The 21,463-nt window shown below is 33.3% G+C and overlaps 4 protein-coding genes across 7 annotated transcripts; 3 read left to right on the top strand and 1 right to left on the bottom strand.

Annotated features, from left to right (window-relative positions):
* Window positions 1-70: 70 nt before the first annotated feature.
* Window positions 71-5,728, top strand: LOC100645328 (polyglutamylase complex subunit TTLL1). Its single transcript, XM_012310854.3, has 9 exons — window positions 71-1,655; window positions 1,963-2,115; window positions 2,266-2,331; window positions 2,761-2,939; window positions 3,070-3,256; window positions 3,972-4,173; window positions 4,378-4,608; window positions 4,710-4,819; window positions 5,176-5,728. The coding sequence occupies exons 1-9, from the start codon at window positions 1,588-1,590 to the stop codon at window positions 5,309-5,311; spliced, it is 1,332 nt and encodes a 443-aa protein (XP_012166244.1). The 5' UTR covers window positions 71-1,587; the 3' UTR covers window positions 5,312-5,728.
* A 108-nt stretch (window positions 5,729-5,836) lies between these two features.
* On the top strand, window positions 5,837-16,671 carry LOC100642884 (atrial natriuretic peptide receptor 1). Its single transcript, XM_012310848.2, has 19 exons — window positions 5,837-5,936; window positions 6,787-6,955; window positions 9,202-9,367; window positions 9,687-9,761; window positions 10,198-10,477; window positions 10,580-10,689; window positions 11,173-11,361; window positions 11,644-11,864; window positions 12,102-12,341; window positions 12,495-12,615; window positions 12,673-12,881; window positions 12,975-13,125; window positions 13,436-13,595; window positions 13,664-13,824; window positions 14,195-14,361; window positions 14,474-14,620; window positions 14,751-14,943; window positions 15,263-15,536; window positions 15,722-16,671. Exons 1-19 carry the CDS (start codon window positions 5,837-5,839, stop codon window positions 16,012-16,014), a joined length of 3,426 nt encoding a protein of 1,141 aa, XP_012166238.1. The 3' UTR covers window positions 16,015-16,671.
* LOC110119515 lies at window positions 16,102-19,825 on the bottom strand. 3 transcript variants are annotated; one of them, XM_048408030.1, is made up of 4 exons: window positions 19,687-19,825; window positions 18,920-19,587; window positions 18,647-18,847; window positions 16,102-18,530 (listed from the first exon to the last, which is right to left on the bottom strand). In XM_048408030.1, the coding sequence occupies exons 2-4, from the start codon at window positions 19,172-19,174 to the stop codon at window positions 17,400-17,402; spliced, it is 1,587 nt and encodes a 528-aa protein (XP_048263987.1). In that variant the 5' UTR covers window positions 19,175-19,587; window positions 19,687-19,825; the 3' UTR covers window positions 16,102-17,399. The 3 variants fall into 3 exon arrangements, with proteins under 3 accessions (XP_048263987.1, XP_048263988.1, XP_048263989.1); XM_048408031.1 differs by having other exon boundaries at window positions 18,920-19,237; XM_048408032.1 differs by lacking the exons at window positions 18,647-18,847; window positions 19,687-19,825 and having other exon boundaries at window positions 18,920-19,662.
* LOC100643696 lies at window positions 18,432-21,462 on the top strand. 2 transcript variants are annotated; one of them, XM_020864277.2, is made up of 3 exons: window positions 18,432-18,565; window positions 20,199-20,416; window positions 20,488-21,462. In XM_020864277.2, the coding sequence occupies exons 1-3, from the start codon at window positions 18,514-18,516 to the stop codon at window positions 21,349-21,351; spliced, it is 1,134 nt and encodes a 377-aa protein (XP_020719936.1). In that variant the 5' UTR covers window positions 18,432-18,513; the 3' UTR covers window positions 21,352-21,462. The 2 variants fall into 2 exon arrangements, with proteins under 2 accessions (XP_020719936.1, XP_003397127.1); XM_003397079.4 differs by lacking the exon at window positions 18,432-18,565 and adding an exon at window positions 20,039-20,046.
* The last annotated feature ends 1 nt before the right edge of the window (window position 21,463 follows it).

Below are 21,463 nucleotides of genomic sequence, written 5' to 3'. Positions count from 1 at the left end.
ACTATGTCTTCTTAAATATGTTAACACGGTACAATAATTTGTTTTTAATATACATACCCTTTTCAAGTTAACTGCTTTTTCGATGTGTTGTATAAGAAATAAACCACTATAAAATATGATCACACGGATTAAAAGGACAGTCGAAAATTTCAAAAGAATGAAATTATTTGATAACAACACAATTTGGAAATATTGCAAATATGAAATAACTTCTTTGTCGAATAGAAAAGCTAAACGATCAAATACGTCTTTCTTACTGTGACGCTAGCGGGTTTCTGATACGTGAAACGTACAATCGAGGCAGATAGGAAAAAGAAAATAAGAGCGATGTAAACACACTTGAAATCTGCCGGTTGTCTTTTAACGCGAAGTCAAACCACTCGATCTTGATCGAACGTGTTGATTTGTCACAGTATAACCAAATTAATCGTTTCTTCTCGCAGGGATTATTTTGTCTAATAAAAACGGTCAAACTTTTGAAAATTATGATCGATTTAAGATTGAGAGTATATCGTAACGCAAGTAGACATGGCGAGAAGGTAAAACGATAATCGACCCATTGATCGATTTAATTAGAAGTTTACATATATAGAGACGTTATTAACCCCAATATGGTACAATGTCTCCGAGGTTTGATGCGATTTTTCACGCGTTTACTTGTTTAAGGAATTTTGGAAAAAATCATTCAAATACTTTAAGGTATCTACTTTAAGATTCTGAAAATAGATATTCAAAAAGAAAGTTAAAGAAGCTTTCAGTAAGTTTTTCAACGATATTTATAAATGGCGGTAACCTTTACATTTTAATTCGATGATTTTTGTAAATTAGCTAACAACAATAATCTATACAACAGCGTAATATTTCTTTTCATCTTTTTTATGTGGACGTAACTCACAGCGTTGTCTTTTTATAATTTAATTGCTTCCCATTTTGTAAGTCGTCGAATATTTAAGACGCAATATTTTACAGGTATTTTTATTGTTTTTCAAGGAGATATACAGGTACGGAGTAATCGATTAATCATTTCCGAAGTTTTGGGAATCATTTGTAAACGTTTCAAAAATCGTCTTCTCTTTATCCGTTCATTGTTTAAATTCAAATTATGTTAAATATAGCATTACTAAACAGAGTCAATTTATATTCCTCTTGGAAAAATATTTCTCATATATTTGTGTGCTGTTTATATCTTTTACTGTTCGGAATCGAGAAGATCTCAGTGTGCCATTGCTGTCGATGCTTGCGATTATATGTAAATAATATAATTAATATTAATGCGAGCTATGATCAAATAATATTAACAACGCATGTTCTAAAATATTTGAATTTTAAATAAGCGTGGAGGAATTATGAAATTATGTTACGAAGAATTATGTTAAGAAGAAAATAGAGTACAAGTAGTAATATACCGTAAATTAAATGTGAAAGAGTAACCGTATCTGACCGTAAGCATAAAGCGTATCTGACTCAAATTTTATTCCGCATTCATTTTTATCGCTTGTTTATCACATTCCTGATGCGCGGGGACTGGATGCATTCAAAATTCGCGTATCCACGGTGAATCGATCTAACTTTTTCTCATCGAAAACCATGGCGTCCGGTACAATAGCTGAAAATAAACGTGTCACAAATTTAAGCGTATCTAACAATCACGGCAGGTAAACAAGAAGGAAAACGAACGTGATACAACATTAAGAAAATGACTTAACCCATCAAGGATGGTGTCTGTACAATGTGCACGGACTGTTTGGCTATTCTCGGGCCCCAGCCTATTGCATCCTTGGACTGTGCGTTTCTTATCTCTGTTGTAGTTCTCTGTTTGTAAAGCGTATCGTATTTCGCATTTTCGATGGTGTTTATCCTATATATTCGGTCGTACGAAAAGAATCGCGTGCTATCCCTGAAGGGTTAAAAAATACGGAATAAAGCAAGTGATTGGCTATTTTTTTCTTCTTCTTCTTCTAGAAAAGTTCTAAACATTTACAGAGTATCGGCAAGTGGAACGGACAAAACGAAAGTGACGTTTTGCACGGACGTGGATAAATCTGTAATAGTACATAATTTCGAGAAGAGGGGATGGGTTCAAGTTGGTCCGGAGGATGATTGGAATTTTTATTGGTAACAATTACTTTTTATTTTACCGAAGGAAAAGAAGTAAGAGATAAAATTGTATTATCCAAATGTTTTTATACCGACTTGTATTATTTGAAAATTCTACGAAAGGAATGAATTAAGAAAAAGTTACGCAAGCTTTTAAAATTATTTTAGGGCAGTCACGCAATCGTGCAGGAATATATTCAGTGTAGAAACAGGATATAGGATGGACGACAAACAGTTAAATATCCATTTTGTTAAAACATAAAACAATGTTTAAACATTCGTCGTTTATTTTATATTTAGTGACCCACTAAAGTATCTAACACTCGTATAAGACTTTTACGAACATCCTGAATCATGCGTATCATACAAAACTTTTCATTTTCATTAACAATATAATAGAATACGATACTATCGTGATTTAATTGATGAAATTTCAAACGAAATTGAACACGTACATGCAGTTATTTGTTACACGAATAATAATATTTGATTACATCATCTTTACCACTAATTCTACATTTAAAACTATCGTTCATGTTTTATTCTAATTTTTTATCAAGTAAAGGTTTGCAGCAAAAAATCTAAAAAATATCTGTATGATACACACGATATATTCGTACAATTTTCTTATGGCTAATATTTAAGTAGTATCTCAACTTGTAGAATAATTAATCATTTCCCGAATCATTACGAATTAACTCGAAAAGACTTGTTGGTGAAAAATATAAAACGCTACCGGAAAGAATTGGAGCGCGAGGGAAATCCTTTAGCGGAAAGAGGAGATGGACCGGGAAAATATCTTTATCTCGATTTCATACCTATCACGTTTGTTTTACCGGCAGGTAAAATATTGTTGTAATATAGGATAATGTATTATAGATATATATGGCTTCCGAATATTAATATCAGCGCCATTGCATATAATAAAGTATTATTATAGTCGAAATACTTAATAAGATAAATTTATTTTAGACTACAATATGTTCGTCGAGGAGTACCGAAAATCACCACAAAGCACCTGGATTATGAAACCGTGCGGCAAATCACAAGGCGCTGGTATATTTCTAATCAATAAATTAAGTAAACTGAAGAAGTGGTCTCGAGAAGCAAAAAACCCATTCAATCCAAATTTAGCGAAAGAATCGTATGTAATATCCAGGTACAAGATGATCCTCTACGATTCATCTAATTTATGTTAAAATTGAGGAGCTTTTTGAACAAAATCTATAGTTTTATTATAAATATAGAGATGCTAAATTAGTAATATTGTAGTATCGCGGAAATATTAGGTATACAATTTCTTTGATATTATTTATTATTTGTAATTTATTTACAATAAATTAGTTATACAGATATTAATGAGACAGAAAACGATGGTTGTATAATATGGAACTAATTGTAACAATCTTACTCTAACTTGACCACTCGCGCAACTGAACAACGCTAACAACCTACTCTCTCAGCTACGCTAGTAACTGACACAACTCCACAACGCTAACAACTCTACTCTCAACAACGCTAACCGCTCTACTCTTCGACTCGTCGATTAACTCTGCCCTCTCGACTCACTCTCACTTCTCGATTAACCGCTCAACGCTTCTCGATCAACGACTCTTTGAATTCAAATCATCCCCCTTCATTAGCTCTATTTTTTTTCTCTCTCTAATCTCATCCTGTTAGCGCTCCGCAAGAACTAGGTGACTCTAGTCACATAGGCTTTTTTTTCTATATAAACTAATAACCGAAGGACAGACGACACTGTTTTGATCGATATCTAATTATCTTTTTCTTATGATACTACGATATTAAAACATAACTTAAACGAAGAACGTTGAAATGAAAAATATTTTCCTATTTTCGAAATAAATACATAGGTACATTGACAATCCGCTTCTAATAGGAGGAAAAAAGTTTGATCTGAGGCTATACGTTCTTATTACGTCTTTTCGACCATTAAAAGCGTATCTCTTCAAACTAGGATTTTGCCGATTTTGTACAGTCAAGTACGACACTAGTATTCAAGAATTAGACAATATGTATGTTCATCTTACGAACGTGTCTGTACAAAAGCATGGTGTAAGTGAATTTTTTCTGTTTCTACGAAGAAAGGAAAAATATATAAATATAAATAGACTGCGGATTTTAGTGCAATATTTTATTTTAATATAAACGCTTTTACACAATTTAAATTTTGCATAAATGTATAAAAATTCGAGAACGAAATATAAGAAAAACTAAACGAGGATAACATAGAGTTCTGAAAACATACGAATATTCCAGGAAGAATATAATAGCAAGCATGGTGGTAAATTAAGCGTGCACAATTTGAGATTATACTTGGAAAGCACGCGTGGGAAAGCGGTCACGGAAAAGCTATTCGCAAACATCACTTGGTGCATCGTGCATTCTTTGAAAGCTGTCGCTCCAGTTATGGCAAACGATCGACACTGTTTCGAGTGCTACGGCTACGACATCATCATCGATAACGATCTTAAACCGTGGCTTATCGAGGTTCTTCGATTTCTTAATAATCCTTTCAGTATTTAACTGTATTTAATACCATTTACCCTATTTCTTCTTGTGGTAACCAATCTTTCCTATATTTCCTACAGGTGAACGCATCTCCGTCGTTGACATCCACCACAGTAAACGACCGAATCTTAAAATACAAATTAATCGACAACATAATTTCAATCGTCGTACCACCTGAGGGTGTCCCAGAGTAAGTGTCACATTTAAAGAGCCTTTAAAGCATTTTGAAAGTAGAAGATGGGTTTATGATATTTTGTAAGAAACGAATACTAGATTAGTTTTTACACTAGTTGAAATTAATTAGTATTATTACTAGTGCCATAAGTATTTTTCAAAACGTTGAATGAAGATCAGAAAAATATATATTTAATTGCAAAATCAAATAAAACGATAGGAACGTGGATTCGATTGACAATATATCGAATTTAAAAATTGGTCTTCTATGGAAGATGGAAAATATGAGTTATCATGTTTCTCCTGTAATCTTCGTTTATTTTTAAAAACTCAATTTTTCCAATTTCGATCAAAATGTACGATTGTACACAGCGTAAGATGGAACAAATGTCCACCACCGGAAGCATTGGGGAATTTCGAGCTCCTCCTGGACGAAGAACTCGTCGCTCAAGAGGAGAAAGAATATTCGTCTGGGAAATACCGAAGTTCCTCCAGCAAATGGAAATAAATATTCCACTATTCCTAAACAACGAGAAAAAGTGTCCTTTGGATAAAATATCGAAAGGTGGGATCACCAGGCATGCGTAGAAGCAACAGGCATAGCCTGCTTTAATCGTCAAAGCGCATGTACCAAATCTTCGAAATGCATATATTCCAGTTTATTTTGCTCGCGTACAACACAATTTATCGTAACTCGCCGTGATTCCCCGAGAAAAGAGACACACGTGTGCTAACATCCAAGGCATTAAATCTTCTAACAAATGTTTGACGAAGTGACACGAACGCGTTGTATCAATCGGTATATAAGAGTGAATCTTCTTCGGGGGTGGTTTAGATATGTTCTAACCGGTGTTCCGTCACGCGATACGCTATGCGAAAGTTATGATAGAATTATACCAATCCAATAAAAAAGAAGTTTCTCGAATTTGTTGATAATAATTATTTAATTTCAACCTTTTCTGCTATAAATATAATAATTCTTATTAACCGAACGTAACGATTTTTACTATTAAAATAATCGCAATAGAAAAGAATGGAGAATAGTTTACGCAAACAGGTGTTGTCCGTGAGTACGAAGTTTTTCGTAATCGCAGTGATTTCTCAGACTATGGGTTTTGTCAACGTTACTCCAGGTAAGATTAAAATATTCTATTAAATTTTTTTAAATAATATTCGTATTAATTAAATAGACAATCGAATAAATATATTCTAGCACGTCAGACTTTTCTTTTTTTTTTTTACGAATGGTAGACCAACGATTTATTTTTAACGGTTAAAGTATTTTTACTACTAAAAATATTGTCGATCCATCGACAACTATACGTTCAAGAGTGGAAAAGGATCGTAGAAGGATAGAATATTAAAAAGTATAAAAATTAGTATTAGTAGAAACATACAATCTTTGGCGACCCTCGTTTTTCCGATGTAGCAAGCAGTTGTGCGTATGAATGAAATAAACATACTTTCTGTGCAATTTGTTTCGATGGCTGACACAACAACGACTTCTTCTACTTGTTTGAGTCTCGATCCAGTTTCTGTTGAGCGCGATGGCGTTTGATACGTCACGTTTAAATGCACGTCCATAAGCCACTTTTTTTTTAAATATCAGTTTATATTATTAATTTATTCCAACAAACTGTATTAATTATGAAAAGATATACAAATTCGTCCTTATCAAATCAAATTCAAATAATGTAAACGAGCTGGTTGCTTCGTTAAACATTTTGTATTCGTATCAATATCAGCAATCGAGAGATTGTTCTTTTTTTCAAGATGTAACTTAATTACAGAGTCGCTAATAAAGATTATCACGTGTTTTATTATTAGAGCGTAACAAAATTGATTTTAAAAAGACCAATAGATATGCAATAGATATGCAATATAGGTATGCATCTTAAAGCGACATTAAAATAAAAGAGGACAATAACGTATAATAACTGCGATCTTCAAATGGCATAAATTCAGTTGTATTTGTTTGTTCAGCGTATGATGAACGTTCCATAAGAGTGTACAACGTAGGCGTTCTTATGGCTTCTCGCTTGAATAGTCCTTTCGATCTGGAGAGATGCGGTCCAGCCGTCGACTTGGCTTTGGCCGAAGTAAATGACTTCTTAAGCGTGCACAACATAAAGTTGCGCAAGGTTCAAGGAAGGTAAGACGAATGTAAAAAACGTCCCATCGATACGATTCCTAGTCTCCGTTTCTTGACCCTTGAACGACCATCGTTTACGTATGTTTATGCGTAGTAACGTCGTTGATTTTACGTCGTATTTTTGTTTGCCGACAATTCGCTCGTAATTCTTCTCGTACTTGTTTGTGCGTTCTACCAATTGACCTTCCGTTTACGTAAAACGAAAGAAAAATAAGGAAAGTAGAATAAAGTGTCTCTGCCCTAGATTGCGTGTATTACGCGCGACCCTGTGTAAACTGATTTACTTTTGACCACGCGTTCTCATCGCTTCCATGTCATTACATTGATCCAATTGGACAGACGTTTGCCGTTTGCACAAAAGACAGGCCTTCGATGCCGTGACTCGTTGATCGTGACCACTGTTTGGTGAAACGAGATTAGTCGTCCGAAATTTGAATGAAATTGGAGAATGTAGTAAATTTTGAAAAGTTAAAAATAATATCAACGTTTTAAATTTTTTATAAAAGAGTATCAGAGTTATAGTGGTATATTTGGCTACTATAAAATGTTGTCACTTTAAGAGCTATTTTTAAAAAGCTTATGTCGTTGGATCTAACAGATTGTTTTCATTTTCTACCTTCGGTGTAAAAACGTGAGCTGTAAACACGCGAACGTGCGTATCTGGTGTGCAAACGTGACCTACGAACGTGCAAACGTGGCCCGCAGACGTGGCCAGCGAATTTCGATCTTTTTCCCGAAGGCTCGTTCAAATTTCGCATTGCGCGTCATATTAAAATACTATTATTTAGTCATAAAATAACTTTTAAACCGGGAAACGAACGGAAATGTATTTATCGCGTTCTTCCCCTATCATATTCGATTAAAATATGAAAAAATATATATAAAAACCAGCAAATGCTAAACAAGTACCGATTACTAAAACATCGATGCCAAATATCGGATATCGAATATCAAACTTTCGCTGCGAACCTGAAACTAACAAAAGTCCAACGAGTGCCAGGTTTCCTCTGTGCGATCGAACGACGTAGAATTAGACTAATCCGACAGAACGAATTAATCCACGTCACAATCGGTTAACGAAGGTAGCGAAGGGCAAGGATGACCGAGCGTGATAATATCCCTAGGATCAGCCGGTATATCCAATCATTGGCCATTCAACGGTGCGATTTAAATCTATCATTATTTCCGAGTGGTACTTTACGCTTGAAATGACGCTGCATTCCGCCAGCCCGGCCCACTCCCAACAATTATCAATCATTCGAGTCGTAGGTGCGTTACGAACGGTTCCACCGGTTCTCCGGGGATATCTCTCGTATACGACACCCTGTTTCGATCGTTTCCTCTTTTCCCTTAGACCGGTAATTCGATCCTGCAACCTGTTTGCACGACGAAACACCATCATCCATCAACTCGTTTGCCCTCTGTTCCTTTTCCCGGTATTGTTTGATTCCTACGACCCATTGTCCCGTGCTTCCTTTTTGTTCCGTCGTCGACTCGAATGGGATCGCGTTGCGAAGAAAACGGCGCACAGGAAAACACGTGATCCTGAAAGATTGCCGACAAATAGTAGACCGGCAGGTCACGTTAAAGCGGACCTTCTTCCTTCGAATCGATCCAAAGAGGTATATAGAACGACGAAGAAACAGGCTTCGCAACTTTTGGAATAGATAATATAAACGAAGAAGAAAAGATTTTTAACGTTATATCAAACTTTTTCTTCGTGTCTTTTCCTTGTTAAGGAATTTCGCAACTTTCAGAGAAATATGAGAAAATCGTTGTTTGCCGTGTACAGTGACTGGCGAAAATATTGCGGCACTCGTAACGGAAGACTTTTATATCCACAGTATCCGAATCGATACACTCGGTTATATTAGAAAACCGAGAATATCGATATACGTATGAAATTGTTATATGAAATTGTTATATTTACGAAACATTGGAAAGGAATGCAAAGTTTCATACTTTTAATAGAAATTTGAATATCACGTTTGCTTGTTTTTTATTCTAATATTCGATACATTTCCATTTCTCGTCGTAATCCTTTTTCATCGTAATTTCTAATAGAATTATGAATCTAAAAATACAATTCTACAACTATTCGTTAATCTTGTTTCGTTTCGTAGATTTTTTTTATAAACTTCGTACTTTGTTCAACGGGATTGTGAATTTTAAATGGCAAATTTATTAATCAACTAGGAACGATATAACCTTACGGTTATATATTAACATAGCTCTATGATTCGCAGCTATCCATTGTGTAGCGGATCCGCGGCACCAGGTATAGCCGCTGACATGCACTTCCGAGCGAACGTGATCGCGTTTATCGGTCCAGCCTGTGCTTTCGCCCTGGAACCCGTGGCAAAACTCGCCGCCTATTGGAACACTCCCATAATCACTGGAATGGGTGACCAAGTATCGATCATTCTAATTCGCTGTAGCTCGTCAAAGACAAACAGAGAACGAACCTTCATATTTTTTAGAAGATATTTGTATCTATCGTTAAAAATCCAATCAATCCACATTCCTAACAATAACTCGGACATTTTCTTAGGGATAGATCGGTTGCTAAATTCTAGAAAGTCGATAGAAAGTTAAAAGAAGATAATATATGTAGCATAAATTGCACGAATAAAATTATATAATAACATAATTATATCGGTAGTCTACTCGTTAGCAATTATTTACATAACGCTGTTCGTTTTCATATTACGACATTTTCAACTCAATGAAGCCGCCATCGGAGGAAGAACTGTCCGTAACATCGGGTATCCTTGGGAGAATCAATAAATGGAAGAATGAAAGCTCGGTAAGGAGAGTGTAATTATGCTTCTATGTTCGTTAAGTTAATTGATCGCGTTTTTCGCTTAATTATCGCATGTAACGGAAGCATTTAGGTGGAAGAGAACGCGAGATATCTCTCCTGATACCGCATCCCTATTTACGACTTCGTTAGTATTCTTAATTAGTCGCGCGCTTGTTAACGCGACTAATATAAAACTAAAACGTATATCATACGCGCGAATAAAATAACTGAAAGCCACGGGTAAAAGAGGCGACAGGTCCATTTTTCTATTTCGTTATTTCGATTTTATTTAATCTGTGAAGTTTTAAATCTATCTTTCAGCTATAAATTCCGTTTTAGAGGGGAATAGATAAATAATTGAAAACTTTCTGCAATTTATAAATTATATTTCAAAAGTTGCTTGGAATATATCATTCGATGCTGAATTCTTGCTTTCAAGGGAATCTTCAAAGACAAAAGCAAATATCCAACTCTAACGAGGATGTCTTATTGCCAGTGTCGACTTCGACTGGTATTCTCTAGTATATTTAAAGAATTTGGATGGTCCCACGTAGCGCTCATATTGGACAGATCCGATCTGTTCTCGTGGACTGTTGGGAAAAATTTGGAATACGGTTTAAGAAAAGAAGGGCTGTTGAAGTTCGTGAGAGAACTCGATGGAAATTCCGAGGACGAGTCCTACCATTATTATTTGCGCGATGCTAGTATGTATGCACGAGGTAAACGTCACATATATATATATCTGGATTTCCTTTCAATTAACATTTCTAACTGCGTGTTTTTTCTGTTTTTAAATTAACGCGTCGTTCGTTTCCCGACAGTGCTGATCCTTAGCGTTCGAGGAACTCTGGTTAGAAAGTTTATGTTGGCTGCTCACGACTTGGAAATGACCAGGGGAGATTGGGCCTTCCTCGATGTTGAAATATTTCAAGTAAAACGAAAATAATTTTTTCTGAAAATTACGAAAATCTCTTTTCCACGATACGAAAAAATGGTTTAAAGCGTCCATTGTTCTTAACTTGGCGAAAGTAGACCGATTTTTCGAACTAAAATAGGTAAATCAACGATAGACGAAATAAAAGTAGCGCGGAACAATATGACAATTAAGCGATGCAGAAAAATCTTCGTAGCTTCCTTTACAGATGCGAAACTGTTAAAATCAGTCGGCACTCGGCTGGCCAGCCGTATCGGATATAAATAAATATGCGATTAATTTCGTTAAACACGTGTAGGAGGAAATTTACGCGAATGAATACAATTAGCATGTTAAAAAAAGTTCGATCCGAATTCAAATTTAAAATCCAAGTCGGAACGCTTTAATCGGAATTGAAATTAAAATTCGAAAACTTACATATACGCGAGTGTTATACAAGACGGACAAACAAATTTCTTTCCCTTTTTAATCAAAATTCAGGGAGCCTATTGGGGTGACCACGATTGGCAGGTTGGCGACGAGAACGATGCCATTGCTAGAAAAGCGTACGAGGCGTTGCTCAGAGTATCTCTTTTACAACCAACCAGTCCGAGATTTCAAGATTTTGCCGACACTGTTCGCCAAAGAGCTCAAACCGACTACAATTATTCTTTCTCGGAAGGAGAAGAGGTATTAGTATCCTATTAGCCCATAAATACCTGATAAAGCTAACTAAACTAACGAATATTTAACGAGTCTTCGCGGACAGAGTTATACTTTCAAAGTGCCAAAAAAAAAAAACCGATGTCCATCGAATAACATAACATCGAGGAAGAAACGTGATAAAACTTTTGCTATATTTTAAAAGAATTCTTTTAAACTTAACAAATCCATCGAGTAAAATGAAATAATAATACTAAATAATGATCGAATAAACGACAAGCACGATGAACAGGTCTTATCGCGTTTCAGGTGAATTTCTTTATCGGAGCTTTCTACGACGGCGTATATTTGCTCGGAATGGCATTGAACGAAACTCTGTCCGAGGATGGAGATATCACAGACGGCATATCGATAACGAGGAGAATGTGGGACCGAGACTTCATTGGTATTACGGGGCACGTGAGGATCGACGACAATGGAGATCGCGACGCGGACTACAGTATCCTGGATTTAGATCCTATCACGGGAAGGTCAGCGTCAATTAAGCCAGCCATTCCTCCGATCCGTTTGCTAATCAACCGCCATTCTATCAGTCAACTGAGTACATTCGAACCAAATTCGCCGCCATTGTGAAACCCTCGAATTTACTTTGAATACCAAGCAGAATTTTGACGAAACATATATATATACATATGTATCGCGTATACCGCAATTAGATATTGTTCCATAAATTTATGCGGAACTAATATTCCTTCGAAATTTTCTAGGTTCGAAGTCGTTGCGCACTATTTAGGATTAAATCGAGAATATAGTCCCGTGGCTGGGAAGAAGATTCATTGGCCCGGAGGAAGAGAAGGTCCTCCTGCCGATGTTCCGGAGTGTGGATTTCTAGGAAACGATCCTTCTTGCACGTCCAGGACCGAAGCCTATACTTTTATCGCTTATACCAGTTTGACCCTCATTCTGTTTTTACTCGTTGCTGTTACCGCGATATGTGTGTTGTACAGGCTAGTAATATTTCCATCTTACTGACATTATTACGCGATACAGTATTATATTTATATTATATTATATTACAATGTTATACGATTTTGTATAGAATTTTTTGCCAATATTAATATAATATTAATATAATAACATTTATACACGTATATTTGCAGACGTTTAAGGGTGTCGGCCGATCTGAACAACATGTCCTGGAGAATCAGACCCGAAGAACTGCTCCTAGAAATAGGGAAACCGTTCTCTTCGAAAATTAATCTGCACCAAACGATAGCTGAGGTGAATACTAACGAGTCGAACGAAGAAAACATAATAAAATCAACTCTGTTTTTACAGAATTTTGGATTGGAGCAGCGTATTCGTCGTGGATCGCAATTCAGCTGCGAATCCGTACCTCCAACTACGGTATTCACCACCGTTGGAATTTATAAAGGAGAAAGAGTGGCTATTAAAAAAGTCACTAAGAAGAAGGTAGTTGACGTGACCAAGAAATTATTGTGGGAGATTAAACAAGTTCGAGACGTTACATCGGAAAATACAGTCAGGTATGTTAATAATATGATTGTGTAGCAACATGATGTTACAATATCGAAAACAAACTATTATTCGCTAGATGAAATGTGAAAAACGAATTTCAGATTTATCGGCGCTTGTCTCTGTTCTCCATCACCGACCGTGTTAATCTTGACAGAGTACTGTCCTCGAGGTTCCTTGAAAGACGTTCTAGAGAACGAAGCTATTAAATTGGATTGGAATTTTCGAATGTCTCTAATCCACGACATCGTTAAGGTACGCGTTCTTTTCGCGTCGTGTTATTCTTAAAAATAAATCCATAAAACAGATAATAATTTATTTCAAATTTACATAAAAGTTACATATTTTATGTCAAATAAAAGATATTATCATCGCTATATCAATTTACCTAAATTTACGTAAAAGTACTTTTATTTATTTATCCCAAATTTCGTCACCGCCTTCCATGGTTATTTGTTTTAACTCGTATAATTTATATTTCTCTCTGATTTATCGATATTCGAATAAAATTTGCATAATATTACTAGAATTTTATAAATACAAAAAAGAAGTTTCATTTTTTCAGGGAATGTCTTATCTTCATGCCAGCGAGGTATCGGCACACGGAAAGCTTCGATCCTGCAACTGCCTAATCGATGGCCGTTTCGTCTTAAAAATTTCAGACTTTGGCCTCAAAACACTCACTACCCCGTCTGACTTAATAATGGATGATAATTATTATACCAGTACGTAAGAGCAGTTTATGAAAAACGAATGGAACGTTATCGGCCATTATGCGATTACTGTTTAATAGAATTGCTTTGGATCGCACCGGAACTGTTGTCATTAACCGTGACACCAGGCAGTGCGGCAACTCAGAAAGGAGATGTTTATAGTTTCGCGATCATCTTAGAGGAAATCGTGATTCGTGGTGGCCCATACGAATCTGTGAAATCGTTTATGACTTCCCGAGAGGTATGATAGAAATTTTGACATAATTTTTAGAATGTGGTATGATATCCAATTACAGTAAAAATTATAGAAAATAACTATAAAATTGATAACAGAAAAAAATAATTGAAAAGATAATTACAGAAAAATAAAAAAATTAATGGTTATTAATCATTATGATTATTTGCAGAACAATAATAAAGATTAATATTTTAATGCGATTTACCGCGATTTCCTGTGATTTACCGTAATCATGTTCAAGTATCATGCCACATTCTGAAAATTATACATTTTTATTAATATTGTTAAGTATCGAAATATTTATATCGTGCCAGATTAACTTTTCCCGCTTACATATTGTCGATAATTCTTGCATAAATTGCCCGTGAAAAAGATCGTCGGCCGGGTTGCAGCATCAGAAACGCCGTCATTCAGACCGGAAGTGACACCAAAAGACTGCCCACCTGATATCTTATCCCTTATGGAGAAATGTTGGAACGAAATCCCAGAAGAACGACCAACGTTTCATGCGATTCGCGAAACTATACGTGGCATTATGAAGTAAGTCTTGTATTTCTCCGTAAAAAAATACAAATTTTTTTTTTCGACAAAGCGTCCTTATCTAAAACTGAAAATGACGTTAGATTTAAAAAAAAAAGCTGTAACATTGCAGAGGCTACTGTGAAAATTTAATGGACGATCTATTAAGACGTATGGAACAGTATGCAAATAACTTAGAAGCCCTTGTAGAGGAGAAAACGGAACAGTTAAGTCTAGAAAAGCGACGTAGCGAAGAACTTCTGTATCAAGTGCTTCCAAGGTAACGACATATTTAAAATATTTCTAAATCCGAAATTTCTTAAGATTTCTACATTTCTTGATATTTCTAAACGCTGTTTCTTTCGAGAATAAAAGAATTTCTATATTTATTTGTAATTAAAATATCACAGGCAAGTAGCGTGTCAGTTGATGGCTGGAGAGATGGTTCAACCGGAACAATTCGAGTGCGTGACAATTTATTTCAGTGACATTGTTGGCTTCACAGCTCTCTGTGCACAAAGTACACCGATGGAAGTGGTAGATTTTTTAAACGACCTCTACAGTACTTTCGATCGCATCATCGAATTCTACGATGTTTATAAGGTACTTCGATATCAATTGCTAAAACTAAATCCAAAGCTGTTGCTCAACTACGGATATTTATGAACTTATGAAAAATTTAAAGATGACACATGTATAAAACATCCAAAGTAAAGTACTCGCTATATTTAGATTTTATTTCTTTTTTTTTTTTTTTACTTATATCCATAAAAATATGAAAGTATGAAAAATTTTTATTAAATATGGATTAGAATCCATTTTATTCAATTTATTTTCATAAATATCCGTAACTTATTGTAGTTATTAGAATTTTGAATAAGATGCTCGCATTGCTACTGACGTATAATATAATTACGCTAAGGTGGAAACAATAGGAGATGCATACATGGTAGTGTCTGGCTTGCCAGAAAGAAACGGCAATAAACACGTGAGAGAAATTGCCCTGATGGCTCTAGCGATTCTCGATTCTGTACGTTCGTTCACTATAATGCATAAACAGAATGCACAACTCAGTGTTAGAATTGGTGTACACAGTGGACCTGTTTGCGCGGGTGTAGTTGGTCAAAAGATGCCACATTATTGTCTTTTTGGTGATACAGTAAATACTGCATCAAGGATGGAGTCTTCGGGACTACGTAAGTCGTCTTAAATCATTTCCGGGAAACCTCGTGATATTAGTATTTCTATATAATGATATGCCATTAAATTTTAATTCTAATTCCAAGTTTATTTTTAAAAATAACTTTGAATCACTTTGGATCACTGATATTTCCTTTTGTTTTTTTCATTCCAATCCTTTTCTTAAATATGTTTGATATAGCGCTACGCATACACATTTCTGAAGCAACAAAATGTATATTGGATAAGTTTGGAACGTTCGATTTGGAGCTCAGAGGTGAAGTGGAATTAAAGGGGAAGGGACGAGTAATTTCTTACTGGTTAAGGGGTTGCTCCGAACCAGATCTAAGGCCACCAACACCGAAATACCGGAAACACAGCGTTAGTACGCCGGACAATAATTTAAATCCTCTAATCTTCCCGCCTAATAATACAAATGGTGCAAAAGCCAACAATACTTTCATTAATTTATCCGAATTACAGCAGACCGTGTAATCTTCGAAAAATTTAAAGGTAAAATGTAAAAAGAATCAATGTTCCATGGTAGATGTTCTTACGATTTAAAATTAAAGCTAGGGCTCGTAATTATAATAAATTTATTTTATTTTTTCCTATTACGATATGTCGATTCGGGATGTTTACATCAATAACATTTAATTTATACGTAAGTAGTAGAATCTATAATAGATTTTTGTCCTCAGGCGTGTATATTAAGTTGTTCATTTCGATCGACATGACTGTTTGAAAAATTGGTAATTTTTATTCTGTTTGTGAAACAATTCTACTTATCAATATATACTTGTCTAACAACAATGATCTACGTAAAGCTCCGGTAAATTGGAAGAGTCAACAAAAAGAAAAAAAAAATAAGAATTTCCTAAAAGAAATGGAAAAACACACTTTATTTTTTCTACTTCCACTGTGTCAAACTATTCGCAGTTTCAACGTAGTGTAATTTCTTTCTGAATGTTTCTCGTTGAGTAGACTACAGCAGAATCACCATCTTTATCTTTATTATCGTTTCCGTTAAACACTACTAGTAATCGGTTACAAACCTCTGTATTTTGTATTAATGCGAAACAAAAAAAAATGTAATATCAAATGTTTTTTTTTTTTCTTTTGAACTTCGTAATAAAAGATATATCACGTAGATGTATGCATTATTTTCTTATCTGAAACAAATAGCTCTCACAGCAAGAAGCTTATTGCAATCTGCCTTATCAGGTAAAGGTAAAGATAGGTAAAAAGTTCCGTTTTCTTCGTCGATGAAGTCGAATTCGTGTATTCTTGATCGTACTTTCATGTCCCCGAAAGATCTATTTAATATCAAATAATGAAGCTATAGCGCATACTTTGTCTTTTTTTATAAAATCAACTGTAGTACATTCAAGAGCATATTTAACAAATTAACTAAAAAAACAATCGTTGGTTATTACTATTACAGCTACAATTATTATTTGAGGTTATATATATATATCTAAAATACATATATGTAAACTCCCTAGAGTTCACATGGGATAGGGATTCTTTTTGTTTTACGGATAGCACGACAGGCTTTGTTTCACGGACAGAGCGATCCTCTTTTGTTTTACGGACAACCATTTTTGAGAGGCACGCATTTTCCCAAACGGACGGACAGAGAGTTATATTAGAGACAGACAAGGTTACAGAATAGTTATTTAAGATTTTAAAGACCGAAGAAGAAAGATCGGTAGCTCAGGACGTTGAAAATCGATTCTCGATTTTCAGACTACAGAATCGATCCCTGAATTATCCCAAGATTTACGATCTTACATATATATAATAAATGGTTTCTAGAGATATATTTCTTACTATTTATACTGTACTTTTTTAATTAAGATATTGTTATTCTAAAGTGATTAAAATGAATCAAATAACCAGCTTTTTCGCGAAAACTTGTGAAATGAATTATATGCATTTAAAATTGTATCTTTTTTCATCATATATTCTGGTAAAACTAAGCAAGTTTCGAAATTATTATATCTATTATTACATGGAATTTGAATACGTTTAAATTGAAATTCATCGCTATCTGTAATTTTGCAGACAGGTACTGATTTCTTTTTTAAATAAACGAATGAGTGCCACTTATCGAAGTATTCTTTTAAAATTTCAAAATTTTGAAATGACCTCATTACTGCATTTTTTAATTGTAAATCACGTTGGTAATCGATATTATAAAGGGAATTTCTTAAAATTTCTTTAAGTCCTTCTCGTAACAAGAGCTGTTTATGTAATTTCATTGCCGCTTTCACATCATCGTTCATTTTCACTTTTTGTGTAATATACTGTTCCCAAAGCAGAAAGTACTTTCTCAAAATTTTGTGTTCCATCATGGAAATCGCAAGAAATTCTTTTTTACGTATATAGAGAACATCTTGTAACTTGGAGTGCCAATGTAAAATGAATCTTTTCAATAGGAAACGAATGGCAATCTCGTTTAATTCTTGTTTACGAACCATTTTTATTTTGTACTGTCGGGAAAATTCTATCCAATTGGAAAAGTATTTACGAGTTACATTCAATTCCCAAAATTGAATCGCTTGATATAACTTTTGTTTCTCTTGTATAACACTGTAAAGCGCATTTCTCCATTTTTCTATGTAAATATATTGCAATCGTCGCATAATTTCCTTACTTTTATCGTTTAAATAAGATAATCTAATTCTTTTCCCTTTTCTATAAGCAGCATAATCATAAAACTTCTTTAAAGTTTTAATTGCCAATTTTTTTTCATAAAAATTGTCCGCTGTAAGTATCTTTCTTCTTTTGCATTTTTTTTTAATTATATATAAACGCCAATTATTGAACATTATACTCTTTTTTCTGTTTTCAAATATGTTTCTAATCTCATGATTTTTTATTGAATTTTGTAGACTCATATTATACCAGTCTTGCCATGCGAAGAATGTCTTTTGTACAAGTTTGAAGTTGTAAAACATTTCGACATTTTCATTCATTGTCTTCTCCGTGATGGATTCATTTACACACTATATGGAAAAAATAAAATCTACTAAGAACAATGGTAAATGCAATTTACAATTAAACATCCTACCGATATAAAATGATCAAAATATCGTTTTAACAATTTTGTTTTATTGTATACCGAAACATGTTCTTCTATATTTAACTTCTTTAGTTTGTATTCATGATATATTTTCCAAGCATCAAAATATTTTATTAACAATTTACTTTTATAATGCATAACTGCATGTGCTATTTTATTTTTTTGTAATATAAATTCACAACTATTAATCCAAATTCTTATGAAAGTTTGTAAAACTTTCTTTGCATAAAATTTACGTGCCTAAATAGAAAGTTATTTATAAATTAGAACACAATTACACGAGTCAAGTGTTAATTATTACATTAACATTACCTTATCAATTTTATCTTTTATAATTTTTTTCTCCTTTTGTAACGCTACATATAATTTCCAATTTATAATACAGTTTTTCAAACAATATATATTGTAGAAAGCAACGGATTTTTCTAATAAGGCTCCTTTCTTATTTGTCATTGAAACACAATTATTCCAATATTTAAAATAATTTCTCAATAAAGATTTAGAATAATGTGTCTCTGCTTTTTTATAATTGACAGAAACTATAGCGTCATTAGTGCACTTATCCATAAATGAAACAATATTTTTCCATTTTAATAATACATTTTTTGATAACGCATTCAAAACCTTTTTCTGTAATTTTTTGTGATAAAAATAATCTGCTTTATATTTAGCTCTTCTTGCATGTAATTTGTGTATAACGTAGATCTTCCAATATCCAAAAACATTTCTTAATATCACTTTATTATAAAAATTATCATGCAATTTCTGAGTAAAACTAAATAAAGATAATCAATTTTATATTGTTATATTATTAAGTTGATTTTTGATATCTTACTTTAGAAATTGTTGAATATTAGTATTTATATTTGACATTTCAGTCTTATGTATTGTATTTTGCATAGTCTTAAATATATTACCATATTTAATTGTGTAATTTTGTGACAGAGTGCTTTTAAACCAATAATGTAGTGATTTCAATTCTAAATTATGCATATAATTATTATGAACTATCTTTTTCATTATTATATCACTATTTCATTAACGTTCTTCTTATTATATAGGTATTTTGTAATACTAACCTTATTACATTACTTAACTGAAGTATCACCAATATTAAGATTATGAAAGAGATTCGTTATTTTCAATATACCATTTTAATTGGCAGAAGAAACAAATTTTGTTAGTTATTAAAATACATTTTTATGCAATACATAAAATAACACTTATTTATCCGAACATTATAATGAAAAAGTAATTGGGGAACTCTTGTCATCCACGAAAAATTTCAATGTTGATCAAATATTTATTTCAATAAAATAAAACGTATTGTATTCGTCGTAATATTTATAATGAATTTGACATTTTGTATTGATAAAATTAATTGTGTTTGTGAAGAAATGCAACAGGATTTGTATATAATATTTAATAATATAACCTTAGTAAGTATATTGACAGATAGATATGTACTTTACCTGTTAAGGAAATTATGATTTTGCATGGCTCATAATTATATATATTTCTCTTATTTTATCTTTACTACTTCTTTTTCATCTTTATTGACATCGCTCTTCTATTTAATAATGTGAATAAGATATGGCTGAAAAGATCCTGAAAGCAATATTATATAGTTGTGAAAGTGCTAATAAGAATCTAGAAAATTCAAAGGAATATAAAAAGCTACTAGAAGAGAATAAATTCCTACCATCTAACGATATATTCAATGCACTATGTTTATCTTTAACAAAATTATTGACATATAAGGTATCAAAGGAGGCATATCAACGTTATACTGTGAGACTTCATGTAATCGTGGGTATCTTGTATGTAAAAGTATATATAAAAAGTTTATTGTATTATTTCATAATTTATTGTTATTTCAGGAAGTTCTACGAGAATGGTGTAAAATCAATGACAATTTTCAAAATTTCAAAGTACTCAGAGATGAAAAGCAAAGCTTAACGTTATTGAAAAGCTTGTTGAAGAAATATTTAACAGATGATACCTTGGACAGCTGTGACTCAAGCGATAATCTATTATCCTTAATCAGTGCTTTAATATGCCTGGCATCCACAGATTCATACTATAAGTGTTACATAGAAAAGTCGATACTAAAACTAGCAGAATTAGAAACCTGCGATGAAAGTGAATATTTGTTATGTTATGCTGTACAAGAAAATTCCAGTTTAGACCTCAAACTTTCAACCATAGAAACCATATATGAGTCACAGAAATGCAAATTAATAGAGCAACCGTTATTAAATAATTTCATATCATCGTGTATTGATTTAAATAAAGATGACAATACAGATGATTTAGAGAATATAAATTTGATAGATCAATTATTCAAATTTGCCACTAAATCTTCATATATCTTCTTATTAATATGTGCATTTCTGAAGGAATTATTAGTACAGTTAGATCATGCTCCTACAGTTGTGAATTTTATACAGTCAATTTTAAAAAGCATTAAGAAACATTGTGAAAAGCAAAATAAAGATATTGTAGACCTTTACCCAAGAAACATGCAATCCCTTGTAATTTTACTACAAATAGAACCTACACATCACACAGATGATTCTAAAAATGGAACATTAAGGATGCTAAAGGATATTTATATGGAAGATGAAGATACTGTAACAACTCTATTATCACACTATCCGCTGTGGTTGAAGTTATTTGGACAACTTTTGAGTCCAAGTGACGAGATGATGCATTCATATAACGAGGAATTGAATCGTTTATAGTAATAAATTGTAATAAATATTGAATTGTACAGATCTGTTTTTATAACTTGTTTTAAGCAATGACAAATGTATTTGTAATATAAGACAATAAAAGAAAATCGAGATTTGAAAG

Source organism: Bombus terrestris, chromosome 8 (assembly GCF_910591885.1).
Source record: "Bombus terrestris chromosome 8, iyBomTerr1.2, whole genome shotgun sequence".
Lineage (NCBI taxonomy): Eukaryota > Metazoa > Arthropoda > Insecta > Hymenoptera > Apidae > Bombus > Bombus terrestris.
Note: the sequence above shows the minus strand (reverse complement) of the source record. Positions and strands in the feature narration are given on the sequence as shown.